The sequence below is a fragment of the Caloenas nicobarica genome, chromosome 2, assembly GCF_036013445.1.
Source record: "Caloenas nicobarica isolate bCalNic1 chromosome 2, bCalNic1.hap1, whole genome shotgun sequence".
Classification (NCBI taxonomy): Eukaryota; Metazoa; Chordata; class Aves; order Columbiformes; family Columbidae; genus Caloenas; species Caloenas nicobarica.
In genome coordinates, this window is record NC_088246.1 from 77644537 (window position 1) to 77660098 (window position 15562).

Here is a 15562-nt window from a genome sequence, read left to right on the forward strand (position 1 = left end):
TTCCTCCTCTGGACACACTCTCATAGTTTGATGCCTTTCTTGTATTGAGATGCCCAAAACTGCACGCAGTACTCAAGGTGGGGCCGCACCTGTACAATGTAGAGTGGGACAATTGTGTGGCAGTTGACTGGCAGTTATACAGTGCATGATGCACCCCAGGGCATAATTGGGCCTTTTGGCTGCCAGAGCACACTGTTGACTCATATTCAACTTGCCATCAACCCAGATACCCAGATCTCTTTCTACAGGGCTGCTCTCCAGCTTCTCATCCCCCCACTTTGTACATATAACCAGGATTACTTCATCCCAGGCACACTTGAAATACTCCAGATGACATGCATTTGCTTAAACATGTTTTTATTATTATTAAGGGAGCAAAAGAGTACGTTCACAAGATCCATTACATATGGATACATGGAAAACAATTTGACTAGTAATATGCCATATTTGGTCAAGACAATTGAGCCAAAAAGGCTTAAGGAGAAATACGAATTATAAAATTTCTATAATGCATCTTTAGAAAGTGAGGAAGAGCCTTGCAGTATCAGGAGCACAAAGAAAAAGCAATTGCCTTATCAGAGTAGGAATGGCTGGTGACAGTTTAGAATTTAATCTGGGAGTTTTCAAGTAACTAATTGCAGAGGAGTCACCATGAAGCTTGGTCATAGAGAAAGCTGGCTTCATTGGAAGGCTGCATTTTTTTTCCATAAAACTCCTGCTGATAAATGGGGTTGTGATTTTGCTGTGTGACGAATTGGCACTAGTATTGTTAACTTGCACCAGGAGCATCTCTGTTCATGCTTTCTTTGGGCCTGGTTTTCACTCCTTTAATCCTTCATTCATGAGTAAATAATATTACAGTACACAGAAAGGAAAGGCAAAGGGCCCCCTGTTTTCATGGCATAATTTCGCTGATTTAACTTTTTTTTAAAGAAAGCCCTCTGGATTTAGAAAATATGGATGAAAAAGAGAGTATGCCTTTCTTTTTACCCTTGATACTGCAGTGCTTTGGGTCTTGCTGTGAGGGACAGAAACTCTTTCAGCTTTTTTGTCTTTAAGGGGAAAAGTATCTGCCAAAGAAGAGGATGCCATTGGTTGGGTTGTGCCTGATCAAGAAGAGGAAAGGGTGATCAGCCCTAAACTCTTCAGAGGCACTTTCAACCTCGGCCCCAGCTCCTGCTGAGCCTGCCACCTCACTGCCTGCTTCATAGATTTCCACAAATGCCTCATGAACAGCTTCAGACACCTTCAGGCTCTCTGCTGAAGAGATGCCAGAGAGATTGGCTGATGAGCTGAACAGGTCGGTTATACCCAAGGCCATTAAGAGAGATGTGAGGTTGTATTTCTCCTCGATCTTCATGCGGGGGAGGTACACTTTCGTTGTCCTCTCTTCCATCAAATTAGAACTGGTCCACTCCAGGAGTTTTTCGAAGGTGATTGCATTCTCGAGCTGCAAGGAAACAAGAGAATAAGATCTGTGTGTTGAGAGCACAACTTCCTTTGTGGCAGTGCAGTACCAGTGGTGTTTTTTTCCATTTTCACTGACTGCTCTTGGCATGGCATTTTTTCTAGGTATATACAGATTAATGTATCTAGGATAGGAAAGCAAACTATGACTCTTCCTTATCTGCTCTGTCCTGCTTTCTATTTCTTTAACAGACTCACTGCCAATCAATTTTTTTAATGTGGTGGCTACTTAGCAAATTCCACCTAAAGCTCTTCCTATTTATCTTCTTTGCTTGGGAAATACATTCCAAAAATAATTCTGTGCTTTTGAATTTAAGGTCTACCTACATTGAAGACCTTCAAATAACAGGGTGTTAGTGGTAACCAGTTACTAATACCTGAACAATGAATTGTTACTATACTACGAACTAATATTTTTATGAGAAATTGGCTTTTTGAAATGTAAAGGCTAAGTTGTAAAGTATCCTTTTATTTTAATTACACTGTATTAGTCCAAGCTCACTCAGTTCAGTTATCTCTGCCAATCAAGAAAGAAAGTCTAAAACAGCACAGTCACCATTTGCATTGGTGACCATTGGAAGAGTGGGTACCCTTGTTGGTGATTGCTATCCAGAATAATAGGTTGTTTCCATTATTATGTATGTTTCTTCGTACCTAGTAATATCTCTTTCTCTGCTAATATAATAAATATCTCTCTCCTAACTTGCTAAGTATGCAGATCTTGCCATGGCAATACGTAGTAACACCATGTCAATATAGTCTCTCTTACCAACTTTATCCAAATACATTTTTTTTCTTATGCATAGAGATTCTATTTTATCCAAGTTCTTCCTTTTCAGACTTTCTAATTATAATGTACAGTGTTTGTTCTCCTATGTATATCTACTTTTTCCTTTTTTTTCCAGAATTGTACGTAATCTTCATTATGCATGTCTGCAATCATAACTGATGGAAATTTAGATGTGTTCAAATGCCTCTTCATTTTTATAATTTAGATTCTTTGAGTTAGTGAACTCTCATTTATTACATAACCTTTCCTATTCAGACTAACTACAGTCCTGCTAATGACAATATCCCATGCCTATATTCTGTTCATATCAACAATAGTATGTCATGTACATTTTATTTCCTGAAATTGCTTTAACCACTCCAGTACCCTTCATATCTAGTTTTTAGATAGCTTAATTTTTGAAGTTATGAAGGAAGCATGTTGAGCACTGCCAACCAAGCAATAATTACAACTACTAAAGATAACATGAACTTCCCAGGAAGCTCCTCAATGGGCAGAAATGGAGACATAAATGTTTGGAGTTCAAGCTGCTGGAGTAACAGCTGATTAGCCAAGAAGAACCTGTTCTGTGGTGACCAATATTTAACCCATTGAAGTAGTTCTGTAAGCAGTCTGTGCTCAGCATAAACTGTTGCAGGACCACTGAATCAGCTACATGCTCCTATGCAACAATCCCATGTTGCCAGTGTTCAGATCTTTGCTGGTGAAGTGTTTTAGGATAATTTTATTGTGAAGGGCTTTGCAGCACCTACGTTCACTATGTTCATGGTTTTCTGAAACCCAGTTCCCAGAGTCATACCTGCTCCAGGCCAGAGACATCATCAGGCAAGAGCACCAACATGCTCAGCATGCCACTGGCATATGGAAGCTCCAGGATCTTCATTCTCTCAGAAGCCAGCACTGCCACTCTAAATGAACCAGCCTGGTACATCATCTCCACAGGTTTGCTTTCTTGCTGCAAAACCAAATAAGATAATATAGTTTTCACAAATATTATTCTTACAGTGTAGAAATGTCTCCTTATGGTTAAAAGTACTGATTGTTCTTGTCCAGGAAGACTGTATAATAATGCGTCTACTGTCTTCACAAATTCTAAAAGATGACACCTTTAAGGTGATGTGTGCCCATGTACCTCAGTCAGTCTGAACGGCACTGTCTGGGTATCTTCATCCTTAAATGCTTTCTCCCACACTCCTTTGAAGTAAATGGCATTGACAAGGACCATTTCAGTCTGGGGACCCACAGAGCCCGGTTGAAGGATATTTCTGATCATTCCTTTAATAATGAATAGGAAAAGAGAACACATATATATAACATATCTATGTGTAACACATCTTACTTGGCAATCACAATGTTAAATGGAGGGTATAGAATACGTGGGGAGTAGGGTGTAGGGCAGGGACATTTTTTTTTTTCAGCTGTAAACATAAATACTTCTTGCTTCAAACCAAAGTTGAAAGGAGATGTCTAGGAAGAAAAGGTAACAGGAAAGAAAACCAGAATTTTACTTTGCTTTCTTCTTATACTTTGGTCCTGATTATTCTGCAGTCCTCATACACATAGCACGCTCCTTCCTTAGTCCTTTCGCACCAGTAGGTGAATCATGGCCTGATTTTCTCCATCAAATTATGACATTATGACAAAGGTTGTGTGATTATGTATATTTTCATTTAGGTTAAAATTCAGCATCTTTTATCTCTGTTTGCTGTTCAGGCCATGTGCTTCAAGAATGAGGGAAAGGAATGTTTTGAGGGGGCCAGGAAGAGACTGGAAGAATAGAAGAACCACCTGTAGGTGCAATAGGGTAAAAATCCCAATTGTGGTGTACTTCTTTCAATGCATTTCATACACCTCCCTACCATTCCTTAACTCTGTGGTTTTCCATTGCCCTTTACCTGTTAAGATTTCTCAAGTACCTTGTGACTGCATGCCCTACTTAACAGGCAAACAACTCTTGGAATCTTGAGGGCAAAGCGTGCTGATCAAAGGATATCCAGATTCTCAACATTAGTGTCAAACCACTTGTAACTGTGTACCAAGCATGTTCTAGGGCTGTCATCAGAACTGGAAGTGTTAAATACCCACAAAGCACCTACAGATATAGAGTCTCCTCTAAAAGAGATGTGTCTGAGGGAAAAAAAAAGGTTAAATGATAGTTCCGTATTTGGGAACTGATCTATTATCCAGGAGCAGGAACAGAGGGAGAGGTTTGGGGTTTTTTTGTTCTCTCCTGATTTAAGCATTCCCATATGCTGTTCAAACGTGGTGGCAGAATGGAAAATACCCATGTTGATACTTTGCTTGCTCTTACCATTTGTCTGACTTTCAACCCAGGAATTGATGAGCTCTCTGGCTTGATCTGCAGCTGTTTGAAAGCTGACAGTTTCCAAGCCTTCTTTATACAGTTCCTTCACACATTGTAAGTATTCCTGCAAATGAAGAGTATGCAGTTTTCAGATTAGAATGTCAAAGCAGTTTGAAAATGTGAAATGCAAGACTGAAATTAACAGATATGAATAATCTGCTCATTGAAGCTACTCAGTAAACCATGATTCTCATTTGTAAGCATCTTAAGATTTGACGCTCATTGCTTCAAGCAAGAGTATATGCTCGCATCTTTTGAAATATTTCCCAGAACTGAGTTTGATCCAAAAAAATTACATTCATTTCAGTCAAAATATGTTGTGGTGGTTTTTTTTTTTATTTTGCCTACTTTTTCACTTTTGATTTTGCAATGGTATTTTCCTTTCATTTCAAACGAAATGTTCCATTCAATGGGAAAACTTGTAATATTTTTAAGAACCTGAAATTATTTTTCAGGTTAGTTTTGTAAGTTGAGAAAACAGTTGGAGTTCTTCCCACCAAAAGTTACCTTTATGAATTACACCTTGATATGATTGGATTATGACTGTACTTTGCAGAAACATCTTTTTGGCTAGACACATTTTTTCTCAAGAGAGTAGAAGGTTAAGGCTGTGATAGAGAGAAGTCATGAATTCTGTCTTCCATATGGTAGAAAATTTCTTCAGCAGAAACTAGACTTCTGACAATGCTTTTGCATTACAGAATGGTACATCTATGACATGAAAATACACTCAGATAAAGATTTTAGTGCAACTCACCGGTAGGATTGGGTATGTCTCTTCAGCGTAAAGTCTACTGGCAAAGCTGGCTGAATAATTGTCACTTGGTTTGGTGATTTGGATGAACATGTCTTTAAGTGAAGTGTGGACATTTATTGATGTACCGCACTGAATTGTTGGCATGAAAGCAAATAAAAAGATTGTTGATGTTATTCTAGTTTTAATACTTAGTAGGTTTTTCCTATTCTATGAGAAGAGTAAAGTAGTTCAGACACTTCTGCTTACAAAACTGCTGTTTGTCCTGTATATCTTGTTGCTATAACTACACTGATGTAGTAATTTTCTAATATATACAATTCTGTGCTGTCTTTCTGCTATAATTTCTTCATACCTCCCCCAGGGGTTCTTTTAATTACCCAATACAGTAATCCAGCTCCAGCAGGTCAAATAGGCCTTCCTCCATTCCCAGCCAGTCCCATTTAATCAGTAACATCCAGCTACCTTGTCTAAGTGTCCAAATATCTGTCATTTTCCCTATTTGCCGAATATTTTGATGCGGGTTTCATCTTTTGCTTGTTCTGATTCCTCTGTTACCTCCCTTCTCTCTCTGTATTCTTATGAACAAAGTGTTTCCCGAACTGCTGGATGCAGAGCACTAGCTACTCAGCAGAGAGCGGTTGGAATGGCTAGGAGGCTGCTTTATCTGCTAGGTTTTGCTCCCAGGAGAAAGTGACATAGAGAAGATGAAATTATTTCTGTACCTGAGATTCAATAGTCTCTCCAGATCCCGTGATTTTATCAAAGTGAACAACCTGTAATTGAAATTAACAGAAGTTGAAATAGCAGGTATGACAAAAAAGGTTATGCAACTGAGATTAACACATGTTTAGAGTAAAACTGTTGGCTAACTCAGAAGTCGGATGACTCAAAAGGTGCAATCCATCCGTACCATGTGTGCATAGCTGTACATCCTGTTGTCTGCTTGTCTGCTTTTTTTCTATTGAACATCTAGAAATCAGCTCCAGAGTGTGCTGTTAATAATACTAACTTTCTTCCACGTAATAAGACAGCCACCCTGTGAAGTGAGAGCTGCAGAAAAGTAATGTGAAACATTTTTCAGACTGGAGACATGTTTTGGCTATTTCTCTGGAGATTTTACCTGCTTTCCTTACTCTAAACAACGAACCGCTGGAATGTGTTGTTCTCTTTGAGAATCCTACTGCTAACAATGATAAAACTAAAATTTAAATCCAGTTTCAAGATTTGTGGCTGATGCATTTGTTGAACACTATGAGAGTTGGAGGTGGCCGACAGCTTTTGATAACTCTAGATCCAGATTTTTTAGCCTCTGATCTATGCAAAGGACATTATAATATAATTAAGAGCTATGGCTCTATTAAGCAGCAGGAAGGTTTGAATCTTTAACTGTAGCCTCACCTTATCTATCTGAGCCTTGGTGTTTTCTCTTGCACCCAGGTAGATAATGGACAGAGCTGACAGGATGCTCAGGGGGGCGAAGAAGATGTTCTGATCGACATACTGGACTTTCAGTTCGTTGAATGCATCAAAACAAAATTCTGTGCTTGCTGCACCGATGGAGCCCATTGTGAAACCAGTATTGGCTAGAAAAAACAGCAGAAGTACAATGACAATGTAATAATGGAATAGCACACATACACAGCACAATGCACTTTAATAGTAGATGTAGGCAATGAAATATAAACAAGTAGTTTTGAAGTCATGCTGTGGTAACATGCTTATTGCTATGCCTACCTCTAGTGTGTGTTAGAAACTCTCTATTCATAAATCTATTTCTTTTGCATTTGTATTCAGTCACCTTTTTGGTAGTAAAGTTCTTAAATCTGTATGTGATTTCTGTTTACTTTTTCAAAGCAGACAAACAACAATTGCATGTACTTCTTTTCATTCAGTGAAGGCTGGAATTCCTTAGTAATTTGTGGTACCTTTGATGAAAACAAGAAACTATGATCTGTCTGTGACATACCTGAAAAGCTGAAAATTTAAAGTACAAATTTTGGTAGACTTGCTCTAGATTTGAACAGACACAAGTAAAAGCAGAGGCTGGCTGACTATTTTTATTTTCTATAAATAAATAAATGCAGTAAAATATATCTATATATACTACACTATAACATTTCTGAGAAATTAAATTTTGTTAGTGATATTCAGACAGAATAGAAATGCAGACATGATAAAATAGCAATGTCTACCATAATACAACACTGTTGAATGAATGTTTGTGGCATAGACCGGTAAAAGCTTTATATTTGTTTCTGTCCAAGGCTACTATAAAGTGCTGGACAGTATAAGTCCTGTGTACCCATTGTGCTTATATAAAGCATAACTTTTCAAGTCAGCATGAATCTAGTTTCCTTCCTGTTATTTATAGAAATTGTGAAGTTTGTTGTCTTTCAAAATGCAATCCCTTGTGTAGATGCTTAATACTGAGATCTCAAGTTTGTCTTTAGAGTATTAAAACCCACCAAGATTTTTAGTGAACGCGCCCATGACTATACAGATACGGTCACACACATGTTTCTCACTTTCCTTTCTGTATGCAAATTCACCTTTGTAGATTATTGTAAAAATATGTCTGCACACCTACGCACATTGTTATTTCATGTAGTGCTCAGTGGCTGTATTTGCCAGAGATGAAACTGTTAGAGAAATTTCACACTAAAGTAAACCTAGCTAATTCACTGAATGCCACAGTTTTGCTCTCAGCACACTCTGTTGAACTGGAGGTCGATCAAGCAAACCTGTTCTTTTGCTGCTGAAGTCAAACTTAGGAGATACTGAATGAGAGGATAAGCTGTTCTGAAAATAATAATATTTAAACACAAAGAATGAACTTTTAAGTCTCCTGTAAACAGTCAGGTTTTACACATAATAAAATAGTGCAGGTTGCAGAGACACAGGTGAGAAGTTTTAGTAGAGAATATCATGTAAATATTTTATCCTAAAAGATACGGAACATAACACAATATTTGATCTTTTTTTTTTTTTTTGAAGTTTAGGCATAAGCAATAAATGATATAGTGAGAAGGTAAATTTTCCTAGAGAAATGCTTACCTTTTGAGCTTCAGCACCAAAGGCAATACAGCTCTCCAGCTGTACATAGACAGACTGGCTGAGCCCTTGGAAATTTATACAGTCTGAACTGTGACCCACTTGCTGCTGCCCTTCAGAAGTTTGACCTTTGACACCATAAAAATAAATTAATGGGATTAGGTCAGATTTTCATTTCAATGGGTCCATTTTTGATTGAAGAGAGAGCAAATATTAGGTTTCATTCTACATAACAAAGTGTTTTCCAACAGGACTGTTGAATTGTAGAAAAGACTGGGAAATAACCCTCGTGTCCCTTTAAGCTTCATTTGCAGCTAGATACTGCTTTGTTAATAAAAACAAAAAATGTGAAAACTTTAGTGATGGGAAACAGAATTATCAGTTATTAGTCCGTCTCTCAATAATTAGTCAATTTGTTATTATGGTTGTCATAACAGACCAGAACTCTCTTTCCATTGATCCTTTCTGAATGTACAAAATGCAGCTGAGCCATGCTAGACAGAAGATAAGTGAGAACAGGACTTGGGTTATTATTCCATGAACAAAACTGGGGAAATAAAGAAGGGTATGTGTGAGAAAAACAATTTAGATGAAAGTCAAAAGCAGGCACATTTTCTTTGAAAAGCTGGGATATTTTAAAAAGATCTTTTGATGGGTGTGAAGGTTTTATAGCAAACTACTTTATTCTAAGGGAGCAATAGCAAAACATAGCCCCAGACAAAGTAAAAAGCCGTCAATTCCAAATGTGTTTGGGGTATGCACTTGCAATGTATCTCTCAGATCTTCCATGGGTAACTTAATGGCCTGTCAGATGACAGAGGAACTGTGAAACTCAGCTGAAGGAGTGTTCATGGTCTGTGGGACAATCATAATATACAATAGCAAATATATTTCAGTTATAAAAGCATTTCAGTTATAAAAGCTATTGTTCTATATTGAAATAATAGAATGGACAAACAGTAAAGAAACTATTCTGACCTCTGTAAAGCACTATGTGATTTTTAAAAGGATGGAGGGGGGGAAACCCCAAACTCACTCTAACATAATTCTCTAGCACATATATGGAGATTACTGTGATCTCTGTTAAGGAGAAGAGGTAGGCTTCTGTGCTGCTGTCAAAAGTTTAGACAGTGCAGTTTGCCTCAGTCTGCTTGCTTTTGGGAAAATAAATGTGCCAGAGAAATACACATTCTCCTTGTTGCATTGTTGTTAGCAAGGAAGTCTGAGGACTTAAGACAAGGCTGTAGTGGAAGTGTAATTTTTTGTTAGATCTCTACTCCACAAGTATCAGACAAGTGTTTTGTTTTGTTTTGTTTTCCCCACAGATAGTGTGACAGATACATATCTATACTTAAGCACAGAATATTTTTTCTCACTTTTTAGAAGTTAGGCCTACTGCTTCTATTTCAGCCCCTAAGAAAACCTAAAAAATTTGTCTGCTCTTTCCGATGACAGAAGTGCTTCTCAGAAAACATTATCTCTACTTATAAAACATGTATTAGTATGCTGATGGAGAAAGGGAATGGGGAACCTGTCTCCCAGGTGTGTTATTAATCAAAAATCTTCACCATCTGGTCATGCATCGGTAATGAGTTATATACAGGTATCCTACTTAGCTCTTTGTATCTGTTAATTCACAGATTGAGGTAGACACAGTGGTCCTGCCACTCTGAAACTTCCTAGTGAAATAACAAGGAAAAGAAGGTAATTTTGCCTCTTACTGAGGCAAGAAGCTGTTTACCAGCCAGCCAGATGTTGGAGAAGACATCCAGCCTCAAAGGCATTCAACCAGATACTTTAAAGCATTGAGTTGGTGCTACCGCAGCTGAGAAGAGTGACTGGACTGTTCCTTGAGAGGGAGGCAGCAAGGAGGCAGTTTTAGTAGGAACATTTCCATCTTTGTGGAAGCCTGGTCTGAGGGCGTGTTGCATGGACGCAGCCAGGGGACTTGGGCAGCTCAGCTAGTACCTCAGCTCCTCACTCACCTCCCACTGCATTCAAAGGGTGAGCATCTGTAAGGGTTAGCAAGCCTTGTGAAACTAGGAGGATATGGTTCTTTCTTAATGAAATCTCTCCAGGAGAAACTTTATCCTAGGCTGAGTTGTCAGATGGATAATGCTGAGTAATTTCTCTCTTATGAGAGTCTCTGCTACAGAAAAGGGGCAAATTATCCACTATGGCCAAAACTGTCAGTCACTGTGTCTGAGCAGATACCAGGTCAGGTCAGTAAGGGCAAGGTGTTTCCAAAGTAACCCTGGTGTATAGATATACAATTATGCTTTCCTTTTCTTTCCTTTCCTTTTCTCTTTTTTTTTCAATTACTTATATTTTAATGAATACTATTTAGTGTGTTACCTTTCTTTTGGCTGTTATATATAAATGCTTTTATTAACACTTCATCATAACTTATCTTAAGAGTGGTGAATAACAACAGCGTTTTTCTCACCAAACAGTTTGGTGTACCAGTGAGCCAGGGCACTGAACACTTAAAGAAGTACCATCTTTTGTACCCACTAGCAGAGTGGGTCCCCATTTCATATGTGTAGCCGAAGAGGTGAGGTGGTACCATAGACATCAGGAGTGGCAGTAGTGCTTTCCAGTGCTAGATGGCTGGAAGAATATCGGGCTTACAATAAAATACTGGGAGGTGTGCTTGGACCCTGAGAGTCACAGTGAGTATATCACACCTTGCTTTGCTTTTAAGCTTCATGTCCAGATAACAATGGTTAGCAGGAGTTCTTTAAAGCTGAAGATGAAAAGGCTGAAGAAGAGATGCCAAAATGGGCAGATGTGTCTACACCTAATAAGTTGTTTTCTCACACTGTTCATAGTGTATCCCAGATCTATGCCACTATTTTCAGTCTTTATCCCTTTTTTGTTCACAGACACTTTGTATTCACATGGGTTCATTTGTATTTCTACAACACTGGTCTTCCATTCTTGCATATAAGACTTGGCCAGTACATTTAACTCAGTCAAATCTTCCTTCCAAACATCCCTCAAGCCTCTTTCCTAAACAACCATGATTCCCCTTCCCTTAATCTGATTTATCATAGATGAATTACTTAAGTGTCCAGACCTGTGTCACGGGTCCAGCTCATTACAAATGGCCTGTATTTTAGGACCTACAAACATATCCAGGGAGTACCTGCAGTTTTGTCAGTGATCATTTTTTTCATGCCATCACACTGCAAGTACAGAATAAAAATTATCCCAGAGGCATTTTTCATACCAGGTGAATTTGGCTTCTGTGCAGTGTCCTGGTTCCAGACCTGCACAACATTTTTGCATGTGCTTGGCCTGCAGAGCTTTGTTTCATGAGTTATACAAAAGCTATGTTTTCTCTTCAGGAAGTGTTGGTGGTTCAAAGCTCACACAAAGTAAGAAAAGATGTGGAGTATAAGAAGCTGTGCTTTGATAGTGAGTGAGAAACACATGTTGCACTCTTTCCTAGAGGCCTATTTTGGTTCTCTGTGCACAAACTGGCAGTTGCTGCAAGGCCTGTTGCAAGTGACAGAATCTGCTCATGAGCAAATTAAGATCTTGATCAGAACAGGCTGTCAGCATAGTGCCAGCACACAAAACGTCTTGTATAGTCTGCTCAATACAGGGTCTAGAGAGAGTAAGCAAACCTTTGGGTAGTTGGAAGGCTACCTGGGACAACTGGCAATGGATTGCCATGTCCAGCACAGCTGTGTGAAGTAGTACAAACAGTTCTGTCACACATCCTTGTTTGACGATTCTTGTCCCAAGAAAGAGGTCAGCTAAGGCTATGTTGCCCTTTCCTTTGCCAGGCATTTCATTGTGGAGCTGTCCTTAAACCAACAGTCTTGAGTACCCAAGCCTTGGACACCTGAGAGTATAAAAGGCACTTTTTATCCAAAAGGATATGAAGTCCAGGTCAGCTCACAGGCCAACGCCTCTTATCCAGTCACAAAAACCTATGTCCTCCTTGTTGCAGTTCTTTTGCCAGTAGGAAGGAGCAGGTTCATTGTTTTGTGTTTGTCTTTATTCCACATTGTGAATCTGGAAGCTGCTTTTCCATGAGAGACAGAAGCAATGATTCACAGAGAGAGAAATTTTCCACCCAGAGTGTTTGCAGCTGACTGCCTATCTGGTTGTCATTGCAGATCTTGGTGCTGTAGCTCTAAATGATGATTTCTCTCTCATTTGTTCTGTGGGAGTGTGTTTTTTCCCCAGGCCAAAGAAAATGAGGTGTCTCCTATCTCTTTCAGATAGGAGTTTGTAGCCCATCTGACATCTTTCTGCAGCAGCACTGTGCCATTCTGAAGCGAACGACTTTGTTGCCTGCAGTGCTGCGTTGATCTCCCACAGATTATGACAGAGGCATTTGTCATTGCTCTTGGTTGTCATTGGGATATTGCATATCAGGTCTTACATTCATTTTAACCTGACAGCCTTCATTGTACAGCTGATGATTTCTTAATGCTCCCCCATGCATATTTGATCTGACATAGGCATATGTGGCCTTCATGGCATAATTTTCAATGACCACAACCTACAGGCCAGCAACAGGTTGGTTGGGAGTATCTGACCCAGAACCCGAAGGTTCTTCTTCACTGGATTGAGTGAATTTTAGCCTCATCTACATGCAAAGCCTTTCACCTGCTCCCATATGTGCCACATATCTTGCTGCCAAAGCAATATAAAGGCTGTCTCTGATGATGAAGGTGTCTTCGTTCTGACTGAGCTTAAATACAAAAAGAAACTGCACAAGAGGTAGAAGCAAGGACAATCCACCTGGCAGGAGTACAGAAGCTTTTCTCATGCATGTAGTGATGGAATTTGAAAAGCGAAAATTCTGCTGGGAAGAAAACTGACAAGGTATGTGAAGGGCAGTAAGAAAAGCTTCTTTAGGTAGAACAGCAAAATGATGACTAAGGAAAAGCCAAGTCAGTTAGGGAAGATTCCTGATGATTTGAAAAAGTGACTCATTTTCAGAAAGGTAAAGGAAGAGAATTCAGGAGACTACAGGTCTCTGCAGTCACTGAAAAGGTGTAGTGCACTGCTGCAAGGCACTATGAGTAGTGTTTGTTATAGAATCACAGAATCATAGAATTATTTAGGTTGGAAGAAACCCTCAAGGTCAAGTCCAACCATAACCTAACTCTGGCACTAAACCATGTCCCTAAGAACCTAACCTATACATCTTTTAAACACCTCCCAGAATGGTGACTCCACCACTTCCCTGGGCAGCCTGTTCCAATGCCTGACAATCCTTTCCTTGAAGAAATGTTTCATGATGTCCCACCTGAACCATCCCTGGTGCAACTGGAGGCCATTTTCTCTCGTCCTATCACTTGCTACTTGGGAGAAGAGACCAACACCCTCCATGCTACAACCTCCTTTCAGGTAGCTGTAGAGAGTGATCAGGTCTCCCCTCAGCCTCCTTTTCTCCAGGCTGAACAGCCCCAGTTCCCTCAGCTGCTCCTCATCAGACTTGTGCTCCAGGCTCCTCACCAGCTTATGATCTGCATTAAGAAAGGCACTCAGACTCTGTAAGATATTTCTTAAAATGCCATTTATTGCAGATAACATCAAAAAGAAAAATGGGATAGGATAGATAATCTTACATTCCCTCAGATGCAGGGAACCTCAGGTTGTTTCAGGGGACACAGAGGGCAGGGACGGTGGACTGGAAAGGGACATGGTGTGAGAGACCTGGGGCTGAGTGAGGGAGTCAGGCCACTCCAACGGGCCACAAAGGCTGGTTGGGCACAAGCCAGATGGGAAGGAGGGTCTGGCTGGGCAGAACGGGGTTCAGTCAGGAGCCTGGGGCTGAGCAATGGGTGAGTGCTGCAGGGAGATCAGGAAGTTTTGTAAAGACAAGGCCCTGTGTGACCAGAGGCCAGGCTCCTTGGTACTCGTCAGAGGGTTCAAGGAGGCCTGAGCAGACTGTCAGGGAGCAGCAAGGGCCAGCTTCTCCCCAGGGAAAGACAAACCAGGAGGCAAGGGCGATCCCGCAGCTGGCAGGTCAGGAGCCTCACCAGCTGGGGATCAGTCCCACAGGACCTGGGCAGGGCAGGCCCAGAGATCACCAACAGCTCCAACCAAGAGACCAGATCATAAGGCAATGTCATGGCTGTGAGGCAGGTCCAAAAAAAACCATGAAGTCAGTTCACACGTCAGAGCCAGGCTCAGCTCCAGTGATCGCAAGGCAGGGCCAAGGTCACACTAGGAGTCCTTGGCCAGCCGTGGCCACAGCTATGTTTGAACTGGAGACTGGTACACCTCTGATGTAGCACAGAGAGGGACTGAAGGTCCAGGGCAAAGCTCAGAGGTCCTGGGCCCATAGATGTGGGAAGAGGTTCCAGGTGTGGCTGGTCAGGACCATTAAAGTCTTATTAGTGCACTCAGAGCCCTGTCCCTTACCTATGAGCAAAGGACATGGGCCTGGTTATAAGGCTTGAGTCTGAGGTCTGTCAGAAGGCAGGCCTGAAGACACACACCCAGAGTGTAGTTCAGGCAGAGACTGAAGTGCCAAGGCTCAGTTGAAATGGGCTTCTCTTGTGGGCAACAGTCTTGACTTAGGGAGTTTTACATAATTTCTTGCTGATTAACACAAAATTTTTGTTGTTGATTCAGATATTGACAAAAACCAATGTAACAAACTGTGAAACAGACACTTAGACCTTTCATACCCCTTCGCCGCACTCAACTTCCATCCAAAACTCTCCTTCTCCACTTCCTAGTTTCAGCTTTTGTGTTACACTCAGTACTTCCCAGTCCCTTTGGTGGAGTAGCAGATAATGCAAAAGGTTGGGGTTGATGTGTGACTGTTTCTATCTGCCAGTTGTAGCTGCTCACTTTTTTTCCTGTGCACCAGTCTGCTCCAGGTGCTTCAGTTCCACAGGGATATCCTTGCTCCATGTTGGTCACCTGCAGGCTTCAGTCCCTCTGGAGTGTCACTGCCCTGGCATGGGTTACCTATGGCTGCAGTCCCTCAGAAGTGCCTCCTCTGGCATGGACCACCTCCATCCAAGAGTGTGCCTTCAGCTGTGCTCTCAATAACATTGCCTTCCACGTGTCTCCTCTGTTTTGTTTCTCCAAACATGTCTCACATTTCTCCTGCCCAGCCTTTCTTAATTACACTTGAGCAGAGGTGCCAAAC

At 40.6% G+C, this 15562-nt stretch overlaps 1 protein-coding gene across 1 annotated transcript; it reads right to left on the reverse strand.

Moving 5' to 3' along the window:
- Positions 1–1054: 1054 nt before the first annotated feature.
- LOC135985396 (ovalbumin-like) lies at positions 1055–6945 on the reverse strand. The gene is made up of 7 exons (XM_065628695.1): positions 6778–6945; positions 6102–6152; positions 5380–5508; positions 4569–4686; positions 3390–3532; positions 3057–3212; positions 1055–1450 (listed from the first exon to the last, which is right to left on the reverse strand). The coding sequence occupies exons 1-7, from the start codon at positions 6943–6945 to the stop codon at positions 1055–1057; spliced, it is 1161 nt and encodes a 386-aa protein (XP_065484767.1).
- Positions 6946–15562: the final 8617 nt, after the last annotated feature.

Excerpts from the sequence above, each read along its gene's own strand:
- LOC135985396 (XM_065628695.1), bottom strand. The coding sequence starts at position 6,945 with ATGGGCTCCATCGGTGCAGCAAGCACAGAATTTTGTTTTGATGCATTC. Across the intron at positions 5,509-6,101 it reads GAGAGACTATTGAATCTCAG|TGCGGTACATCAATAAATGT; the intron begins GTACAGAAATAA and ends CCAACAATTCAG. Across the intron at positions 1,451-3,056 it reads ATGTCTCTGGCCTGGAGCAG|CTCGAGAATGCAATCACCTT; the intron begins GTATGACTCTGG and ends GTTTCCTTGCAG.